The sequence below is a fragment of the Anomalospiza imberbis genome, chromosome 15 (assembly GCF_031753505.1).
Source record: "Anomalospiza imberbis isolate Cuckoo-Finch-1a 21T00152 chromosome 15, ASM3175350v1, whole genome shotgun sequence".
Taxonomy (NCBI): Eukaryota; Metazoa; Chordata; class Aves; order Passeriformes; family Viduidae; genus Anomalospiza; species Anomalospiza imberbis.
In genome coordinates, this window is record NC_089695.1 from 9,579,140 (window position 1) to 9,598,834 (window position 19,695).

The 19,695-nt window shown below is 42.1% G+C and overlaps 1 protein-coding gene and 1 long non-coding RNA gene across 11 annotated transcripts in view; one reads left to right on the forward strand and one right to left on the reverse strand.

The window, feature by feature from the left end:
• The first annotated feature begins 385 nt into the window (after nt 1–385).
• Nucleotides 386–18,202, forward strand: LOC137483022 (uncharacterized). 7 transcript variants are annotated; one of them, XR_011004316.1, is made up of 6 exons: nt 3,752–3,766; nt 3,869–4,030; nt 4,406–4,595; nt 10,253–10,318; nt 10,566–10,642; nt 16,408–18,202. It is a non-coding gene; the product is annotated as an uncharacterized lncRNA (long non-coding RNA). The 7 variants fall into 7 exon arrangements; XR_011004318.1 differs by lacking the exon at nt 16,408–18,202 and adding an exon at nt 11,850–11,864; XR_011004315.1 differs by lacking the exon at nt 10,253–10,318.
• Nucleotides 18,203–18,259: 57 nt separating this feature from the next.
• The window catches only part of MACROH2A1 (macroH2A.1 histone), a 42,961-nt gene continuing 41,525 nt past the window's right edge, over nt 18,260–19,695 (reverse strand). For all 4 annotated transcript variants that reach the window (XM_068205776.1, XM_068205774.1, XM_068205775.1 and 1 more), the window contains exon 9: nt 18,260–18,985. In XM_068205776.1, the coding sequence (XP_068061877.1) occupies nt 18,820–18,985 (166 nt within the window). In that variant the 3' untranslated portion in view covers nt 18,260–18,819. The remainder of the gene's footprint in view (nt 18,986–19,695) is intronic.

Sequence of the window (19,695 nt, forward strand, 5' to 3'; positions counted from 1 at the left end):
TGGCATAATTAAGGTCTTGGGTGTTTCCCTGGATGTATGACTTTCCAGCTTCATTAATAAAATATTATGTTGCTCTTCTGAACAGCACATAGCTGCATTCCTCACATACTCCCAATCCCCCTGACTCAGGACCTTGTAACACCTCACTTTCAGCATCCTCAGCCATTCCAGGCCTTTCTCCTACAGCTGCTGCTGTTTATGGAGGGGATTATACAACATGGTGCCTGCGATAGCAAGAGACAAGGCTGGGCGACCCAGGAGGCCTTTCTCAGCCCTTTTTTCTGCAAGGACTTGTGCACCAGATGCCATGGCTGTGTGACTCAGACCTCTTTCAAATTGCTGGTGCAACCACTTGCAGTTAACTCAGTGTTTGACTCCAACAAGGCAGATGCAACCCCAGCAACACCCCAGGGGTGCCTGCAGCTCTGGGCTAGTGGCCACGTCAGGCAGGACTCATGGAAACAAAGGGATGGCTCTGTGCTCCAAGGCAGTGAAACAAAGTCTTTCACTCCCATTTGTAGAGCTCACTGACAAACTGCAGGTACAGCAACTTTTTATTGTTTCTCTCTTGTCACTTCAGGGTTAGAGAATGTTTTATTTCTTGCTGTTATTTCTTTTAAACCATGCCAACACACGCCCTACACAGCACACTGCCTTATAAACCTCTGGCTGCACTCTTCTGAATCACACTGATTTTTTAATTAACTGTTGTAAGATCAATTACTCAGCTGCCCTTGGTTGCTCTGGCCTCCTATTGCTTCCAGCCATGAAACCCTGGTTCTCTCTCCCTGGTTAGCTCTGCATTGTGGTCTTGTCACCATGGAGCCTTGTTGGCTGAACACCACCATGTGTTTGTCTCCCACCCAAGATTTTGGGCCAAGGACAACCCCAGGAGGCTTGTCACAATCAAGACCTCATGACTTTGCAGACAAGTTGTATTTATCTTGAGCTTACTTGTTTGTTAGACTCTGCTTTGACTTTTGCAGAAGTAGGTCAGAAATGCAGTCTGGATGAATGTTACTTGCAGAGGTGATGAGCAGCTTCTGCTCAGGCCATAGAGGCTCCGCAGAAAGCACCACTGCCTGTTCCAACAGGCTTTAAACACTGCCCTTCTATCCTGCAGTGTCCTCAGGCTGCTCTGGAACCTGCATGCCTTTGGTTGCTGCCATGCAGTCACTTCAGTGCACCTGGGAGCATCCACAGGCTGGATTTCAGCACCACATTTGCTTGGAGGTGATGGGCCTGCTGGGATGGCCACAAGCTCCACTAAATAACTCACAGAGAGACACAGGCTGGGAGTTCTGCCCTAGGGAAGGAAGGTTCTTTGGCTCTCCTGTGCTCTGGACATCTGTTATTTTTTGTCAGTAGGAAATACAAATCCCTGATTTTCCTTCTGCCAGAGTTTGAATGTTCTAGCAGGTGATCAGTAGATGGTGCCGAGGGTTCAGCATGGCCCAAAGATGAAGCAGGGTTTGCAACTATCTGTGTACTTGGTGCAATTGCACCTTACCTGGTGGCATTTCCACGTGTAGAGCAAGTACATTTTCTCTTACTTCTAGACTTGGTCATCCTTACCCACACATTTGCCTGTGTGTCATGATTTGAAGGAATTATTTTTAATAGCAATTTACATAACCTTCATGTCACTGCTGCTTTTGCTATGACAGAAATGGATTTACTTTTGTCTCTCTCTCACTTTGTTCGTCAACAACCACGTTACAAGCCCTGCTGTTTTAGCTGTGATTTTTACCTTAGCACTGTGCATCCTTTGCAATACAAGCCTTGTCTGCTGCCCCTCGGATTTGAAAGTGAGGGTCTGGTTCCCAAAGCTGGGATTTCACAGCTGTGGTCTGACTGGTTTCCTATCAGCACATACAAAAGCAGTGAGCACACAGCAACAGCTCAATGCCCACTTCAAACCTCAGCCTTCTCAGCTGGAACAACTGCTGCGGTTTGAAGTTGTTTTGTTAACTTCTTTGGCTAATTGATAACATCTGCACCTCACCACCCTTCCTTGCCTCTCAAGCTGCTTTCAAATAGATGGGCAGATAATACTGGGGCAGATCTCTGTTTCTGTACCAGTGATCTATTGTTACACTTTTGGAAAATTGTGTGAGAACTGGGGGTCGTCTTCGAATAAAGCCTCCTTTATAAAGGCTCCTTTCACACACTCAGAAACAAGCCCAGAGACACTAATATACCCTCATGCTATTAATTTGGCATTTCTCTTGTGATCAGATAAAAGAACTTATGATTTCACACTTTTTTCCCCCCCTTTTTCCCTACCATGTTTTCTAAAGGTGGAAATTTACACTTGGGCTTTAAAATATTGGAATTAGCATTTATTTCTCATTAGTTTTCATTTTCTTCATATTACAATAGAAGGATCGGGAACTGGTATATGTGAGATTTTAGTAAATAAAATCCTTGTATTCAGGATCACTCCTGAAGTCTGGTAATACACAGTGACACCATATAGGTCCCAAGGAGTCATTATGGTTGTAATGGAAATATCATATATCTCATATCCCAGGTCTGATATATCAACTCAGCAATAAAAAGAAACAGGATATTTGCAACTATATTTTAAACAGGGATTTTTCTGTTACTATGAGAACATGGATTACTTAGAAATTTCGGTGAGAAAACTCCTTAATGTTTCCATCAATGTCTAACCCCACAATATTTCAGTTCTCTCACTGCTATTTGAAATAGCTGTTAATGCAGTGGAAATCAGAAATAAATGAGCGTGGTTCATTGGTGCCTGCATGTACACCCCTGAGCTGGGTCTCAGTGCAGGTCAGATGGTCTCTTCTCTCATGCTGCAGGATTCCCAGGATCAGATTTGGGTTATGCCTAGAGACACGTGTGCCCTGTGACCTCTCCCCACCTCAACACCTTTCCCTTTTGGCTGGGGAGAGGTTCCCTCCTCCATCTCCCTCCTGGTGTTGGGGTGCCTGGTGGTGCTGCTAAGCTGGGTCTGGAGATGTCTGTGATGTGCAGGGAGCTGACGTAAGCCAAGACTCGAAGGGTTGATGTTGCTCAGCCAGCCAGGAGAGCCTCGTGAATTTCCTTGTAAAAGGAATTTCTTAGGATTCAGGGAGACTTGTGTTACATAAGACTTTGGAAACAACATTTGACACAGGATAGGGCTATCCCCTTTATGAAGTCCCCAACAGAACCTACATGCTGCCATGAGCACTGTTATTATTGCAATTCTTTTATTTTGTGCCCTTTCAGCACCACCAGCATCTACCAAAAAGACAAAATCCCAAATACAGATATCATAACTTCACCCAATGCAAGCTCAACACATTTGGTCTTAATCTGAGTGCCTGGACTGGGATGAGTTCTGCAGGGCTGTAATAAAATAAATATTTTCCTGCACTGGGAACAGCTCAGGGAAAGGTTCAGTGTCAGGTCAGCAAAGGGAGCTCTTTAACCATGTTTTGCTAGACATGGACCATATCCTTCTCTAAGAAACTGCCAGAGCTCCACAGTGACTGGTGGATGGGAAGTGACTGGAAGTGTTCACCTCTTGCTTATTTTAAATGTTGGATTTGGTTGGAATTTCAGCAAAGTTAGGCAGTGGGTACAGCTGAGCTTGCAGCAATAAGAATGTTTCCACCAGAAAAACAAAAGAAAAACAAAAATTATTAGTGAATGAAGGACTTTTGGTTGGAATTCCCTTTCCTTCCCTGCTCAAATTGGATTACTTGCAGGAACAAAGGGAACAAGCAGCCCTGCTGCAGCAGGCCAGTCCCAGGTGAGTAAGGCTGAGCTACTTAACAACTGGCAGTACAGGGAGAGCTCCTTTAATTGTTTTTTCAAACAAACCTGACCCCCCTGTTCTGCCATTTTAATGCAGGAAGCTAGGGAAATGTGATCCACAGGTGCATTATAAAAGGGAAGGCAGAGGTACTGGGAAGGAAGCTTGTCTTTTTGCTGCAGTGTGAGACAGTGCCTGAATGTTTTGTGTCATTGCACATCTGGTGCAGAAATAACCTGAACATCAGAAGAATTTGTTAAGGTTAGTAACTTTCTATTCCTTTGTAGGCATGTTGTTTTTTGGTATACCACAGATGAGCAAAAAACCCCATCTTGCTGCCAGGTCATTCAAAACCCATTCCTAAGAGATTGTGCCTCACCAAAATTCCTGCTGCCAATACTGCTGCAAACTCAGGGCAGTTTCCTTTCAATTTCCTGGGAACTGATTATGAACTCTAGAAACAAAATGCAGTTCTTTGGATGGGGATTCCTTAGATTAAACTGGTTTATTGAGCAACTTTCCTAAAGGTTGATACTTTTATAGTTTGAGATGTTATTCATCTCCAACTTAAGCATGCATTTAGTTATTGAATGTTCTCTCTTTTGTACTAGACAGGAACATTTTTCTCATTTCCAGACTCATACCAGCCCTTGCAAAGAATTCAAGGTTTTGAACAAATTCAAAAAGAGGACTTTGAGCAGAGCTGGAAATGAGTGCAGGAGTTTTGGCTCAAAGTACCTCTGACTAATTAATTATCCACTGATGTGATTTAGTCTCCAGAAAGATCAGACATACCCCCCGTAAGCTAACCAAGCTCAAAGCAAAGGTATTGGATGCACAGTTGCAGACCTGGGTCAGCAGGAAAGCCACTGTGGGCTTGTAGAAGTGGATGATGCTCTACACCCAGACTTAGATATTTCGCTACTTACATAAATTCAGCAAATGCATTCCATGTGCTCTCATGACTCTTGGAAGAGCCTAATTCTCCTTGTTCAATGAAAGATGTATTTATTGAGACAGAGGCCACTCTAGGAAAAGCAGGTGATTCTCATGGTTGGACTTGGATCACAACTGAAGACTTTTGCAGCATTTTCAGCAGAGGACTTTCAAGCAAAGACTGAGTATCTATGGTTTTGTTTGCTGGCTGTCAGTGAGAGGGTGATGTGTCCTGTCCTTGCAGAAGTTGGTTAAGTGAAAGTATTTCTTTATGACCACTGCCATTTTCCCTTTAATTTTGGAGCAGCACTAATCCCTCTCCTTTCAGGGTGTGTCAGTACACTTACAGACTATGATAAGTTGCCCAGCATTGAAGGTTTTACAACCTTATGTATATTTTTGAATTTTTTTTGGGAAACATATAGATCATGTTAAAAACCAGAAGTCCATTGTTCAATCAATCAAGTTAATCCTGGTGCTCCTTGATAACTATAGCTATCACATTTCAGAGTGATTTTATTGGATATTACTGGGATTACTTATAGTAGCCACTCAGTCTAGACAGGGGTTTCTATTACAGAGAACACAGACAAAAGGGTAAGAAATATTAATGCCCAACATCCATTAACCATGCACAAACTGCATATCAGAGAGTGGATCCTGTTCACTTGGCTGGGGGTCTCCCTCCCTTTTGTTTATCTCTCAAAAGACCACTGGCTTCTTAATTAAAAGGAAATAAGTTGTCTTAATATAGGAGTAAAAAAGTAAGGAAGTGCTTGAAAAAGTTACCTCTTAGAGCTAATAAAAATCAGAGGTCTTTCAGTCAACAGTCCCAATATGGAAAGGCCTGAGTATTTTGCCCCAAAATCTGTGGCATGTCTTTCTCTTCCCACTTTTTTGAGATGGGAGCAGTCATGGTGATCTTGCTTAGAAACTTGGATCTCCAACAGTCCTGTTGTGAGAAGTATGATGAAATGGATCTCTGTACTCACCAGAGCGGGGTAAAATCATGCTGCCAGTGGTTTCTGAAACAAAGCCTGTGGAATGACAAGCACTCTAGGAATGCTGTGCCTTGAATAAATGTGATGGGGCAGTGGTGTTGTTCCCACTAGCCCTTGGAAGAGAGCTCTGCTCAATTAGGACTGTTGGCTGATTAAAATTAGACCTAATTAACGAGGCACTGAGTGAGGTAATGAAGTTAAACTCCAAAACATTTCAAAATCTCATTTTATACTACTCCATATGTTCATAGAATCATAGCATATGGGCAAACATTGTATTTGCTGCCTAGACCACTTGTGTGTCAGGCTGTATTTTGGATAGGACGTGTTTCAGATTGTTGTCAAATTGCCCATCATAACATGAGCTCTACCAGGTCTTCCAGAGAATTTTGGGAGTCGGGGAACAGTAGGAAACTCAAACACTGCTTGCATATGACTTGCTGTCCTGCATTCATGCATTCACCCAAAGACCTTGATGTCCTTTTGTTCTTCACATCCTTTTGGGATCAAAAGTTAATGAGCCTGTTGTTGGGAAGGTGTGGGATCATGTAGAAGCAGAAGAGTCCAAAATTTTTTTTTGTTGGAGAGCAGGAATGAAAAACATATTCTCTAGTTATATAAGAAGCTTGCAATTATATCAAGATTCCCTTAATTCCTCGGTCATGAGGTTGATTATGGACTATATAGAGACAGAAATCAAGATTTCCCTTCAAGACTGTAGTTTGGTGCAGACTTGGAGAAAATGCTCTGCATGCCAGTGCTCTCAACCTCCTTCTACATCTGACAGCTGATGTTGGTGTGTTTGAACATGCTCTGGGGGCACTGGGGGCTGTGTTAGGGTTGCTCTCACTATGTCTGTCATCCAGCTCCTGGGGCCCAGCCCTGCTCATCCCTAATCCTCCACAGCAAACTGGCCTGGGACCGGAAATCTTGTCTGTTGTTGGCAGAGCACAGCTGTGGCTTTGGTGGGTCCCTGTTGGTTTACATCCCTATTTTACAAATGGAAATGCTGCCATCGTGGATCTCCAGATTTATCCAAGTATGAATGCCTGATTCTCTGGGTTATTTTAAGCAACAGTTATGCCCTTGTTACAGTTATGGCTATTACAATAAGTTACTTGCATTAAACCTGTGGAGCTGGGCAAAGTGTTGGGTTCCCTCAGTTTTTAGACTTAGATAGGAACTCTTTTTCCTCTGTTGTATGTATTTATCTTGATCCAGCAGCTACAGGTCTGCTTGCCCTGACAGATCTCCTCCCTTAAAGTTTCATTTCATGGTAATAAACCATGAATTGCCAGGGTATTTCTCAGTGTAGTGTCAGAAAGGAGAGGGCAGCATAAATTTCTGCCCTCGTTACCAGGAAGATTCTCTTCCAAGAAGAATTACTGTAATATAACTTCAAGATCACATTATACAAATATACATATAATTTGAGGCTGTTTCTAATGAGCATTGTATCTAGCCTGTGGTTCACTCTGGTTTAAATGTTCTCAACTTTTTGGTCAAATAACAGCCTAGAACAATATTTTTAGGGAAAGATAATGCTGGGCTATGGCTGGAAATTTTGTGGCTTTTGTCACCCTTCAGAGGGCTTGGGCTAATGTCTGTACTTTTCAAGAAAACAAAAAAACCCCACCCCCAACCTGGAACAGCTTTAACTAAAACACCACCCAAGACAACTTGCAACTTTCACTTTGATTGTGTTGCTGATGTGAGAATTCTTCTTTTCTGAATAAACTGGACTTTCTGAATCTCTGTTTGCTTAGTTTCTTTTCTTCTTTTTTCATACTTTCTTCTGGTACTTTCCTGAATGCCACTCAGGTTCTTGCAAACTGGGCAATCAATGGTGCTACACCAATATCATTAATTTTGGATCAAACATTTTACTTTAAACTTTGTCAGAGATTTGTGAATGTTTTGGGAGTTAGACTGTGAAGGAGGCAGTTATCCATGGGAGAGGCTGGCTGCTGCTGTTTCAGCCATCTGGCTGGGAGATCCTGATTGTCTTCCTTCTGACAAGTTTTGGATGACTATTGAAGATGTAGATGTTTAAATGATAATTGATAACATTATTCATCTCAGCGATTCTCTTGGCTGTGCTCTTGCTTTAACATTAGTTTTTAATAAAACTTGCCACTTTAAATTTCATTTTAAACAGAAAAAAAATTAAAGTTTCAGATTTGGAAACTTTTACAGAGCTTAATAAAAATTCAATTGGGCAAAGCACAGTAGAGAACTGTATTGGTACTGATGGTTTCTATTTAAAAAAACATGTCTCTTTTGTTTCCTGCATCTTGCAGCTGCTGAGATTCTTTCTCTTGGCATCTCACAGGCATCAGAGAGGGGGGGAAAGTGCCTCCAACACCACCATTGCAGAGAACTTGATTTTCTTCTCTCTCGTATGACTCAGACCTTCGCATTGGTGTGGGAACAATCTGGACAACAAGCAGGGATGCTGGGGAGAAGGAGAAGCTCTCAGTAAATTGGGATGGTCAAACACTCCACTATGCTTTATACACTACTGTTAGATATTTAGGCAGCACGATGGGCAAGTGCACCAGTTTTTCACATAGGAGAAACAGACCCTTAATCCTCACTGCTGCTCTGTGACCCTCCTGTCAGGTAACTGGGCAAAGTGCTCCCAGAAAAGCTTGTTGGGACAGAGATTGTGTGTGTTGAGCTGTATGTAAGGTTCTGTAGAGACAGGAATGACAGTGCTCTGGGAATCCTGCTCTGCTTGTGGATTTGGCATTCAAAGGACAGAAAAGCAACGGCAAAACAACTCACAGAGTAACACAGACTACTCCAAGAAAATGATTTAAGGGGGGAAAAAAATTCACATATAAATGTACTGGGTAAAACATCTGTCTGGGAAGTCTGGGATCTGACTCACCCTGCTGTCACATTCCTGGATGTCTCTTGCATCTCTAGGAAGAAGTTAGCAAATTGAAGAAAAGGAAATAAATAAAGTTAATCTCTTGCCTAGCTAGTAGCTGTATCTCTTTACCAGCTTAGCACTTCTGGGCTCTATATCCATGTAGGAACCCCAGTTGTACTTCTTTTTATGTGTATTGACTTAGTGAAGTGCAAACATGTTAAAAAGTTCACTTTCTCCTTTATACGAGTCTATAAAAAAGCTCTTAAAATGGACTCATAGTGTTTCAGTGAGACAAATGAGTGATCAGCTGAGACCCAACAGTCCTTTCCAATGGATTAGGTGCTTGTGTGAGAAATTCCAGGATGTTAATCAGCCTGGAGAATTTTCATGCCTCCAGCACTATGTAATGACACAAAATATTGCAATGCCTCCAAGTTATGATGGGACAAGCAAGGGGGATGCAGTAATAGGTATCATTCCTGATATTTGATTCCTGCTAGAATGAGACTTTCAGAAGTCTCTAGGCAGCAGAGATTTCTTATGCATTTATGAACACTAGGGTAAAACTAAACACATCCACACTAGCCTGGAATTTTTTTCTAACAGCTATTTGGACACAGTAATGTACAAAAATAATTATAAACACATGCACAAGTATATCAGTGTGTGTTTTCTGTGCCTGCCTTTTGGAAGAATCACACATTAACATATTTTCTGAATTTTGCAAATGCACTGCAAAATTGCAGCTCAATAAATGGAACTTTATATGTTTGTCTAAACTGATGACACCAGTATAAAATAAAGATATTTTCCAGTTGGGATTTAGGAAGCTGTAAGACATGACAGAAGTGTTCACAATTAGACATTTCAGCACAAATTTGAAATTTCATGGAGTTGATCCAAACACAGTTCCCCAGCAAAGCATGTATCTGTTTAAACACTTACTGTGGAAGGGATCGATCCCACTGCCAGAGCAGTAAAACATATATTTGCTGTGATAGCATAGAAGTGGGTCACAGTTTACCAGAAGGAATCACTTACTGTACAGAGCTGCTAGACTTTATTTCTGTACACTTGGAATTTTTGAGTTATGTCCTGTCACAGATGCAGGCGTGCAAGTGCTGTGTTTATATTCTGTGTTAGTCACTGAGAAAATAAAGAAGAAAAAAAGAGGGTATTTCTTCAGCATGAGGTTGGTGAGGCCCTGGCACAAGGTCCCCAGAGAAGACCCAGGGGTGGCTGCCCCATCCCTGGGAGTGTCCAAGGCCATGTTGGGCAGGGATTGGAGCAGCCTGGTCTGGTGGAAGGGGTCCCTTCCCAAGGCAGGCTGTGGAACAGGATATCTTTAAGGTCCTTTCCAACCCAAACCATTCTATGGTTTATTTCTTTCTAGGTGTGGTATTGTTTTGGGAGCAAAGTGTAAAACTGAGGCATTTCAGAACAGCCCTCAGGATGGTTGGTTCTCTACAGGCTTCACTGAACATTAAAGGATGCACCTGAGTTGGTGCTGAAATAGTTAATTAATAACATAGGACTGTGAAATCAGCTTTCTGCATGGCACAACTGCTTCAGGAATCCTGCCAGGAGCCAGTAGCTGAAAGCCTCACTAAAACCAACAGGACAACACTATTAAATGCCTGGAGTCTTAAATGACTTGTGGTTTGTCAGGGTGTCATGCTTGTGGTCTTCATGGAAGTGCAACCTGAGAGACATCCCTGCTATTTACAGAAATGTGTAAGTAATGTAGCTTATGAGTGTTCATATTGTCATTACAAGAAAAAAATTTTATCTGCATAATTACAAAATTATATTCTGGTAGGGATTCTTATTTAAGCCTGTTACATGCTCCAGTAAAGCAGAAAATCCCTTCCTGAGCACCGTTAATAATGGAGCATTAAGAATACACTGTTTTCTTTTCTTGCTTTATATACATCTATTTATTAAAAAAAAAAAAAAAAAACTGTTTTCTGGTGCTTTCTAGGATTTCTTTCCTGGGTGCTGGAGGGAGCATTTCCCTGGAGCTGGCTACAAGAAGGAATGTCTTTACAGCCAAATCTGGTAATGTTCCTGTGCCTTACTGGGACCAGCCCTTTCCCTCCACAGTCTGCAGCAGAGCCTGGGACAGGGAATTTGGGTGGGCAATGGAGAGGGCAAGGTTTGTCAGCTCTGAGGAAAGTGCATGGCCCAGGAGAGGTTGATAATATTAATGGATTTCTTTCTGTAAAGATTAAACTGAACTTTATTGTGCAAAAATTCATGATATTTAGTGGTGGGCTTGGCAGTGTTAGGTTAATGGTTGGACTTGATCATCTTACTTTTTTTTCAAACTTATAATATTCTGTGGTTCTATATGATGCCAGAGGAGTAAAATATCTCTTATTTTCCCCCTTAACAATCTTATTAGCAGAATTCAGTGAAGTGAACATGCCCTCAGGGGTGCCCCAAGCATGAACTCACCTCTGGGCAGTACCACCTTCAGGATGGAGGGCTGTGGGGGCTTTTCAGGATGTGCTGTTATTCCCCTTTCCGCTGTTGGGGAGTGGCTTCTCAGGAGGCTCCACCAGCCATTTCTGATGCTCAGTGAGCCAGCCCTGCCCTCTCCACAGCTGAGGAATAAAGGTGCTTCATCATCCTCCACAGTCCTGTGATGGGTTTGGGAAATATTAAATAACGTTCTTTGAAATGAAAAGGGAAGGAAAGGAGTGGAAACCCCACAAAGAGAAGCAGTTGAGAAGGGAGGGAGGAGGGAAGGGCAGAGAGGGTAACTCCTGGCAATTAAGCCTTCCTGGGGGCAACCCCACTCTCTGGGCAGAACCTGCTTGGCTCGCTCCTTCTACTGGGCCCTACTTTTGCACAACAGGACAAACAGCCAATGATGATAAAAAGAGGCCACTATCAACCAGGTTTTGCTTGTTGAGTCACTGGGAATTTGTGTCTGGAAGGGCTGAGGATCCTCCTCTGTTCAGTGCTGCCTCCAGCAGAGAGCTGCTGGCTGGACAGCGAACAGGGCAGCGTCCCACCGTGGGAGGAAGGCTCGGCAGGACAACCCAGACCTGCTCCTTGCAGTTTCCTGCAGTGCTCCATGGCTGTATTGCCCACTGATGTGGGAAATGAGCTGGTCTTGCCAGCTGTGTTAAGGCACAGCAGTAAATTAAACAGTGCTAAAAGAAACCAGGATTGAGCCCTTCCTGGGTACTTGCAGGACTGGAAGAGTAACCCCAGTGTTAGTGGCTTTATTATGGACATGTGCATGCTTGGATTCCAGGCCAGTGGCTACACCGAGCAAACATTTGTGTGGATGGGAGGAGGGAAAACATCCATTTTCTTGTGACAGTACAAAGGATGACTAATTACACCAGGAACAGCTGCAGTGCACTTGAAACTATAGAAGATCAGCTGATCCCTACCATGCTTCCCCAGCCAACTGGCAACACGCGAGCCCTGCCAGGTAAAAACCAGGCTCTGTGCTTTGTCCAAGTCATTAGAGCTCCACTTGGAGAGAAGTGAGCAAGGAACAAGCTTTGCTTCACTGCTTAATATTGCTCAAAAAGAAAAAAAAAATACCTGGAATAAATATTTCAGTCCAAAGTAATATTTACTTGGGTGCTTAAGACTTTGTAAAATGCCCTGAAGGTCACAAGACATTTATCCTGCTGTGTATTTCTCTTTAGAAAGGTGCTTGTAAGTACTACTGGAACACATGTGTGATGAGGGGTTGCCATGGCAAACAGGTTTTGGCACTATTTAAGAGAGAGTTTTATTGCACAGCAGAATAAATAAGCATGTTAAAGCCACATACAGTAACTTGTTGGCACATACATTAATGCTCCCAAGGGCTGCAATAACTTAAGCACCCTCCCTTTAAACATTTTTCAGTGTTTTTTCTTTTTTATTGACTACATGCATTTAGTATTAGGCCTAGGAATGTCCCATTTCCACCCTCTTTTGAAGTGAGTAATTGAGGCAAAAAGAGAGGACCGTCTAATAAATCATAAAGGGGCATTGTGCACAGACAAGAGGGGCAATTTTCCCATTCCTAGCATACATGAGGATAAGCCAGGGTGAGACCTGTCTGTGCTAAATCCTGACTTGCTCCCTCTAGACATAGGAGTGGATTGGTGTGTTTATATTTCTGATGGAGCCTGAATAATCAGGAAGAGTTTCACGCTGTTTTCTGCAGTTTCTGTCTTGCTCTGTCGTGCCAACCCAGTCTTCTCCCACACCACAGCAGCAAATTCATTACTTTGGTTTTACTCATTTTATGAACCACCTGCTCTGTTCCCAGTTTGGCTCCCAGTCCACACCAGTGCGTCCCAGTGTTGAGGAAGTGCTGCAGGGAAGCAAGAGGCAAATCTGTGCCTGTGCGAGGGCTCGGGTTTGTGGTGCTCTTAAAGGTGAACATAAATTACATTTATAATGAAAGCTCTGGTTTAAGAAGAGTTATTAGTGTATTAGTCCGGGCTTTATTAGCTCGGAGGGCTCACAGCCACGTGGGAGGTGTGACACTGGCTCCCTCTTCTGTGGGAACCAGAGACTTTTCTGGGTTGGAGAACTTCGAAGCCGCCAAAAGCAGATGAAGCCCCCGAAACCTCCTCCATCCCTCCCACCTCGGGACATTGCTATAAATCACATTATTGTAGATGAGATCAGGTAACGCCCAGTGGGAGGCGGGGCACGGCTGCCTCCTCCCCTGGGGAGGGCAGGATGGCCGGGGTACTCGGCAGAAGCGGTGCCTTGTTTAAAACTGGGAGCTTGGTCAGTATGATGGACCCAATTCTCCTTAGTTTACTGGGGAAGAAGGACAGAAATTACATCTCACCCTAACAGGAGAGTGCAGGCAGTGCTGACTCCCATTATAGTCAGAGGGAAAATCTGGATTACCTATTCCCTATAGTTTTAGGATGACAGCTGTAACATATTTTATTTTTAGAACACTTTTTGCCTCCTGCCTCATCACCAAGATTACTAGACACCCTTCAGTAAGGTTTGGACTGATCATCAGAGCTACTTGTTTCTCAAAGCCAGGCTGGATGGGACTCTGAACAACCTGGTCTAGTAAAAGGTGTCTCTGCACATGGCAGGGGCTTGGAACCAGGTGATCTTCCAGGTCCCTTCCAACACAACCATTCTGTGATTTTCCTCTATGATTCTAAACTTTCCTGTACACTCAGCAATCGCTGAAGCATGCTTGAGCCTCAGGAAATGGGAGGAAAAAATAGTTCATTATTTTATGAAAGGTACATGTTTGTAATATTGCATACTGATGGGTTCATTATGAATTACAATTTGCTGAATAGGAGGATTCCTGCAGGAGGGACAGTGCATGACAAAAAAAGAAAGTCAGAGGGAGGGAGGTGATTTTTATGTCTGTAAAGGTGTCTCCTGGGTGTACCCAGAGTGGAAGATACACCATTTCCTTCTAGCTGTTTGGATTTGTTTGCAATTAAAGTCTAGTGGAGCTGTCAGGGGCTGTTGACAAATATATTATAACCAACTTAGGTTAAGCGAGTTACTTAAAATTAATCCATCCCTGCACAACACTCCTGTTTCACTTCACAAGAATGTGCCAGGAGGAATGAGTACAATCCTGACCATGTTAGGAGAACCTCCTCAAGGTGGAAATTTGCAAATAGGGCTACTGTAGTATGTAATGAGAAGCTGCAGGGCTTTCAATTATCCCACATAGTCTGTCTCTTTGCAACTTGACTGACAGCTAATTATGCTGGTGCCATTTTTTTGGCAGTGGAATTTAATCTCCCAGATGGAAAGCAAATCAATCTGCCCATTGCTGCAGCTGAGGCATACTTTGACTCAACTTTAATTTATTCTCCTAAGCCTAAGAAGGTTAGTCATTTCAAGGTACAAAAATATCAAATTTCTTCCGTTAACCAGGCTGGTGAAAAAGTGGGGAAGAGTTGGGATTTTATGGGCTGCGCTGTGAAACGTCGTTGCTCCTTCCTTTGTATTAGGAAACAGCAGTATCATCTCCCCTTGATTCCTGGTTGTGGAATCTAACAAGGAAGAAGCATTTATGAGCAGGTTGCTAGTGATAATGGTTAAACATGAATTGTGGAGGCATTAAGTGGGATTCTATGGAGGAGCAAACTAAATCTCTGAAGAACTTGACACAAAAAGGGATTGGTGGCAATTTTCAAGCACTTTAGCCAGTGTGCAATAGCCTGGTTCCCTTTGGGTTTCATGCCAGGGATATAAATACAATCCTCCTACTTACCTGCACTCTTCAGGCCTATCAATTATGCTGCTCCTTCTGAGTTGCAGTTACAACTTGAGGTATTACCGTCCTCTGTAAAAGCAGCACAGAGCAGAGTATGTGACTGGTTAGCACAGGCTACAGACCTCATCTTCCAGTACCAGCACCTGCAGCTCCTATCAGTGCTGTTTCTCAGACTAGAAACCCCAATTTTAGCTAGGATCAAGGGGAAGGGAGCTCACAAAAACTTGGTGCTAATGAATGCTGGAAACCTGGAGCCTTATTTTTCTGTAAACTTTTGCCTCTCTGGTTGTTTCAGTCTGAGTATGGTTCTGATGTCTTGTCTGTGTGTTATTGTTTTCCCTTTTGGAGTGCTTTTTCTGAATTCTCTGGAGATGTTTAAGGCCAGGTTGGGCTCAGCAACCTGGTCTAGTGCAAAATGTCCCTCCCCAAGGCAGGGAGTTGGAAAGAGATATCTTTAAGGTCCCTCTGACCCAAACCATCCTAGGACTCTGAGTCTATTCTGGTTTTTGGAGTTTATACAAACAGGAAGGTTCCTGATTCACCTTCTTACTGAAAAAAGCATTTCTAAAAGTGCTTTGCTCACACCTAATGACTCCAGTTCCAGTCCTCCTCACATTTTTACAGAACTACAGTCACTTTAGTGACTTCCTTAGTACACTTGGTGGCTGAAGGATTACACACTCTCCTGTCTTGCTATTAACACCTATCTTTTTGTATTTCCATATTATACTTATGATTATGTTGATACTGCTCCCAATGGACCCTTGAATTGCATTTCCCAATTGTGATAAAATCTTGTACATGGAAGCATTTTTGGTGACAAATCTCTGGAGATGTCCTGATGTTGTCCCATTGGTGCGTTTGTTTACCCTGCTGCACACTGCTTCTCCAATATTATGGTTATGAGGGCTTGAGTTATTAATCTAAAATGAATTTTTTAAAAATCCCTCATTCATTAAACAATTAGAACAATTACTTGTTCTCAACTATGCTGTAAATTTGAACACTGATGGTGAAATGTAGTGTCAGACCTGTAATCTCTGAGTCAAGCACATGGAAGCAATGCAGTTCCACCTATTCTTTGCCTAATTGCCCAAAAATAGGGAGCAGTGGGATCTCCAGGATGCAACAGGCATCAGGACAGGCAAAGCCTCTGCCATGTGTCTGTACCTCCCGTCAGGGTCATCCTTGCTCAGCCACCTGACTTCTACTGACTTGAATTGAAAATGCTATTGGCCACAAAATGCTTTAAACTTTTTTACTTTGAAAGTATTGAAAAAGTTTTACAGAATGTCTATTTTAACTGCTGTGTTCAGGTAAAAGACAGAATGAACTTACCAGTAAGAGAATAAGCTGTAAAGGCACCTCACTGACATTTTTCCATGTGTGGCCTTCCCAAAGTGTGATTTTTATTTTTGGGGTTTTTTTGTTGGGTTTTTTTTGTTTGTTTGTTTGTTTTTTGGTTTTTTTTTTGGCAAAATGCCACATAGATTCCCAAAGTAATGTCCTGGCCCCAGTGCACATGTTAGCAGGAATTTCTCCTCTTGTTTTCCTTGTTGTGAATGTAACCTGATATGTTACTTTTTAGGTTCTTGAATAGGTGCCATAATCTACTCAGGCTGCCTGAGGTCAAGCTTGTTCTGGGATTCTGGTTCTCCTGACAGAGCCTGCTGGATTTTGGGACCTTGGAGCAGCACTCCTCGGGCTGTGGGAGATGTGGGTGCACACAGATGGCTCTGGGCTGTTGGAGGAGGAAGAAGAGGATGCTCTGGTGTTTGTATGGAGAGAGAATATGGCAATGCCCCCATGAGACAGCTCCAGCACTGCAAATGATTCTGGTTTTGCTTATTCCTGACAAAAGCACCATAATCCCTGCAAATAAAATGGCACATCACAGGTGATCCCAATGAAGTCAGCCAAGCTTCTCATGGAGCCCACAGCTAAATAAGGAGCTGAGATGTGAGGCCAGAAGAAGCAAGTCCATGTGATGTGAATTACAATTCAGTTTGATTTAGGATTTTCTAGTTGAAAGACAAAAGTTGGCCCTCCCAGCCTGGTGCAGTGTGAGATCTGTTAAATGCCACTGGATATTGTACTTTCAACCACCTAGATAATAAATTGGATAAACACTTCAGTTGACATTAAAACCTTCAGAGTTTAAAATAGTGAGATTTAATACAGTATAGTAAATGTTACACTGCAAACAGATCAGGATTCTGTTATCTGAATGATCAGTGTGATATGTGTCCTCCTGTGTCAGAAATCCCCTCCTGTACTGAAAAAAATCAAGGCCCATTTCACTCCTAGTTAGCTGCTTATGAGAGTTTTTTGATATTTTTCAATTCTTTTAGTGACATCTAGTGAAACTTGGGGAAAGTGCAAGTTCAGTTGAACTCCAAGGATCGAGCCAACTGCAGTAGCAGATGCTTCACAGTTAAATGCCCAAAGTACTGCACCTTATTTCATTTACTGTCCCTTAAGCTGCTGTCTAAGAAATGCACAAAATGCATTTTGGCCATTAAAAATTTTAAAGTTTGAGCTCATATTCTGTCAAACACTTTATGCATTTGAAGCACAAAAATAATTTGTTCTTTGATCCTGTTAACTTTGGGTATATATTTAGAATAACTTTTATTTTATTTTATATTTTAAATTTTGCCTTCTGTTATTGCCACACTTGAAGGCTCCAAGTATTTCAACTTCTACAAAAAACACCCCAAACTTTTGCAGGAGTTCAAGCTACACATTCTCAATATTTGGTATTCCTGAACTTACTGAAAAGTCCAATTGGGTCTGCTTGTTGCTCTGGGTCAATCCAGACTGGATGTGAAATACTCTTTCATCAGCAAATGAAGTTTTCAACAGAGATGGAAAACTTATGCTTCCTACCTAGAAATCAGCTAAAAACTTCAAAGGAAGATCTGCTTCCCTCAGAGCAGCATCCACATGCAATAGCTTTTAACAGTGTAACTTTTTCTCAAAGTACAAACCCAAGTGGCTTCCATAAAGTCTATGCTAGTATGGATTTCAGCTGTGCAAAGGACAGGGCCACCACTACAAACAGGGCTCATAAATATTTGGAAAAATTACAAAGTAGCTTCAAACAGGCCAGTATTAGATGACTGGAAAGAGTTCAAAAAATATTAGGCCTTGCTTGATCTAAAAGGCTTCAACCTCCCAAACTGAATAGGCAATTAGGGCAGATTCTGAACAGGAGGGTCTGAAGCAACAACTGGGAAGGGTGAACACTCTGGAAAAGTCCCAGCTGTGAGTGTCACTGAGCACACTCACATGCAGCCAGCACAGAGAAGATGCCCAGCATATCCAAACAAGCTTCCAGGTCACTGATTCTGACCTGCTCTCATCCCTCTCAGAGCTAACTTTTCAGCACTTAAAAGATAAAGGCTTAAAGGAAAAATCAATCCAAGTACACCAAGAGCAACAGTTCAAACATTTTACTAAATCAATTCACACAGTTTCAAAATTGTAAATATAATTAAAGACAACAGGGTTTCTGTATTTTTTTTTCTTCCAGAATCATTAAGACAATAAACAAACACAAATTAGGTTTATAGCATCTGTTCTTTTAAAAAATGAAAGGAACGCCACTTGATGTATTGATAAAGCACCACAACACAGTTACAAAATAGGGTTGGCCTGTTTCTTTCACAAGTAAAAGACTACATACTCCTAACAGTTTCCTGCTTCAATTCATACTTCATTAAAATAAAACTATAAAATCTTCTAGATTACACTAACTTCAGACAATGCCTGGTATAACAGTGCATTAACAGCAGTAATGCCAACTATCAGTGCCAACATAAAACAGTTTAGAGAGGAAAAACAAAACAAAAAATTCCAAAACAAAACAACAAAACCCCCACGTTTGTTTCCCTAGATGGGCAAAATTTAAAATAAGGGATGCTCTGCCTCACAATGGTTTAAGGATTTGGGGATGCTGATGGGTGGAAGAGGGGGCTGGTACTGTAGCTTTCTAGGCTTAGTTGGCATCTAGTTTGGCCATTTCCTGCACGTATATCCCTATACTCTCGCTGTCGAAGAGCACGAAGTACACCGTCTTGATTGAAGAGGACATTGTAGACACAAAATAGCTGGAGATGGCTTTCAGGATCAGCTGAGCAGCTGTTTGCTTTGGGAAGCCATTTCTAGAAGGAGATAGAAAAAAAAACAAAAAAGAAAATCAAGACTTGCTGAACCAACTTTTGATGGTTTAACCTCCCAGGGAAAGCTCCAGCTTTTCTCCAACACCTCATGGCAAATAAAGCTGCAAAGCCAGTGTTTACAGTGTGAATTAGAAGCTTGTTGATTTAGGTGAACTTAAAATGCTCAAACAGAAGGAAAGCATTCCTAAAATATGAATACAGAGTCTACACACACTGTTGGGTTGAACCTCATGATACCTGATGGCTCAATTATTCTCATTTAACAGGTAAGTAGACCAAGAGCCTGCTGTGTTCTGGAAAGCAATGTATGTGTTGGAGCTGCAAAATTAAACCTGTCCTGAAAGCAAAGCAACTGTTAAAGAAAAGTAAAAAGGGACAGAGAACTTCATATAGAATATGAAACATGAAAAGACCCAAACTACAATATGGTCTTATCAGTACTAATGGTAACTAAGCACAGGATTTTACAGGACCTAACCTGACAACCTTTCTTATAAAATTCTTCACATTTTTATCTAGGAATTCTTGTCTGAAAGATTCATCTATTCTTAAAACAAGTCAAGAACAAGTAGAATGGTCTGAACAAAGCTATGACCTAACTTTACGATCTGAATTTTATAGATCATGGCAAACTCCTGGAATTACTGCAGTTACTCCTGGTAACTGCTGGGAACGTGGCCTGAACTTTGTTG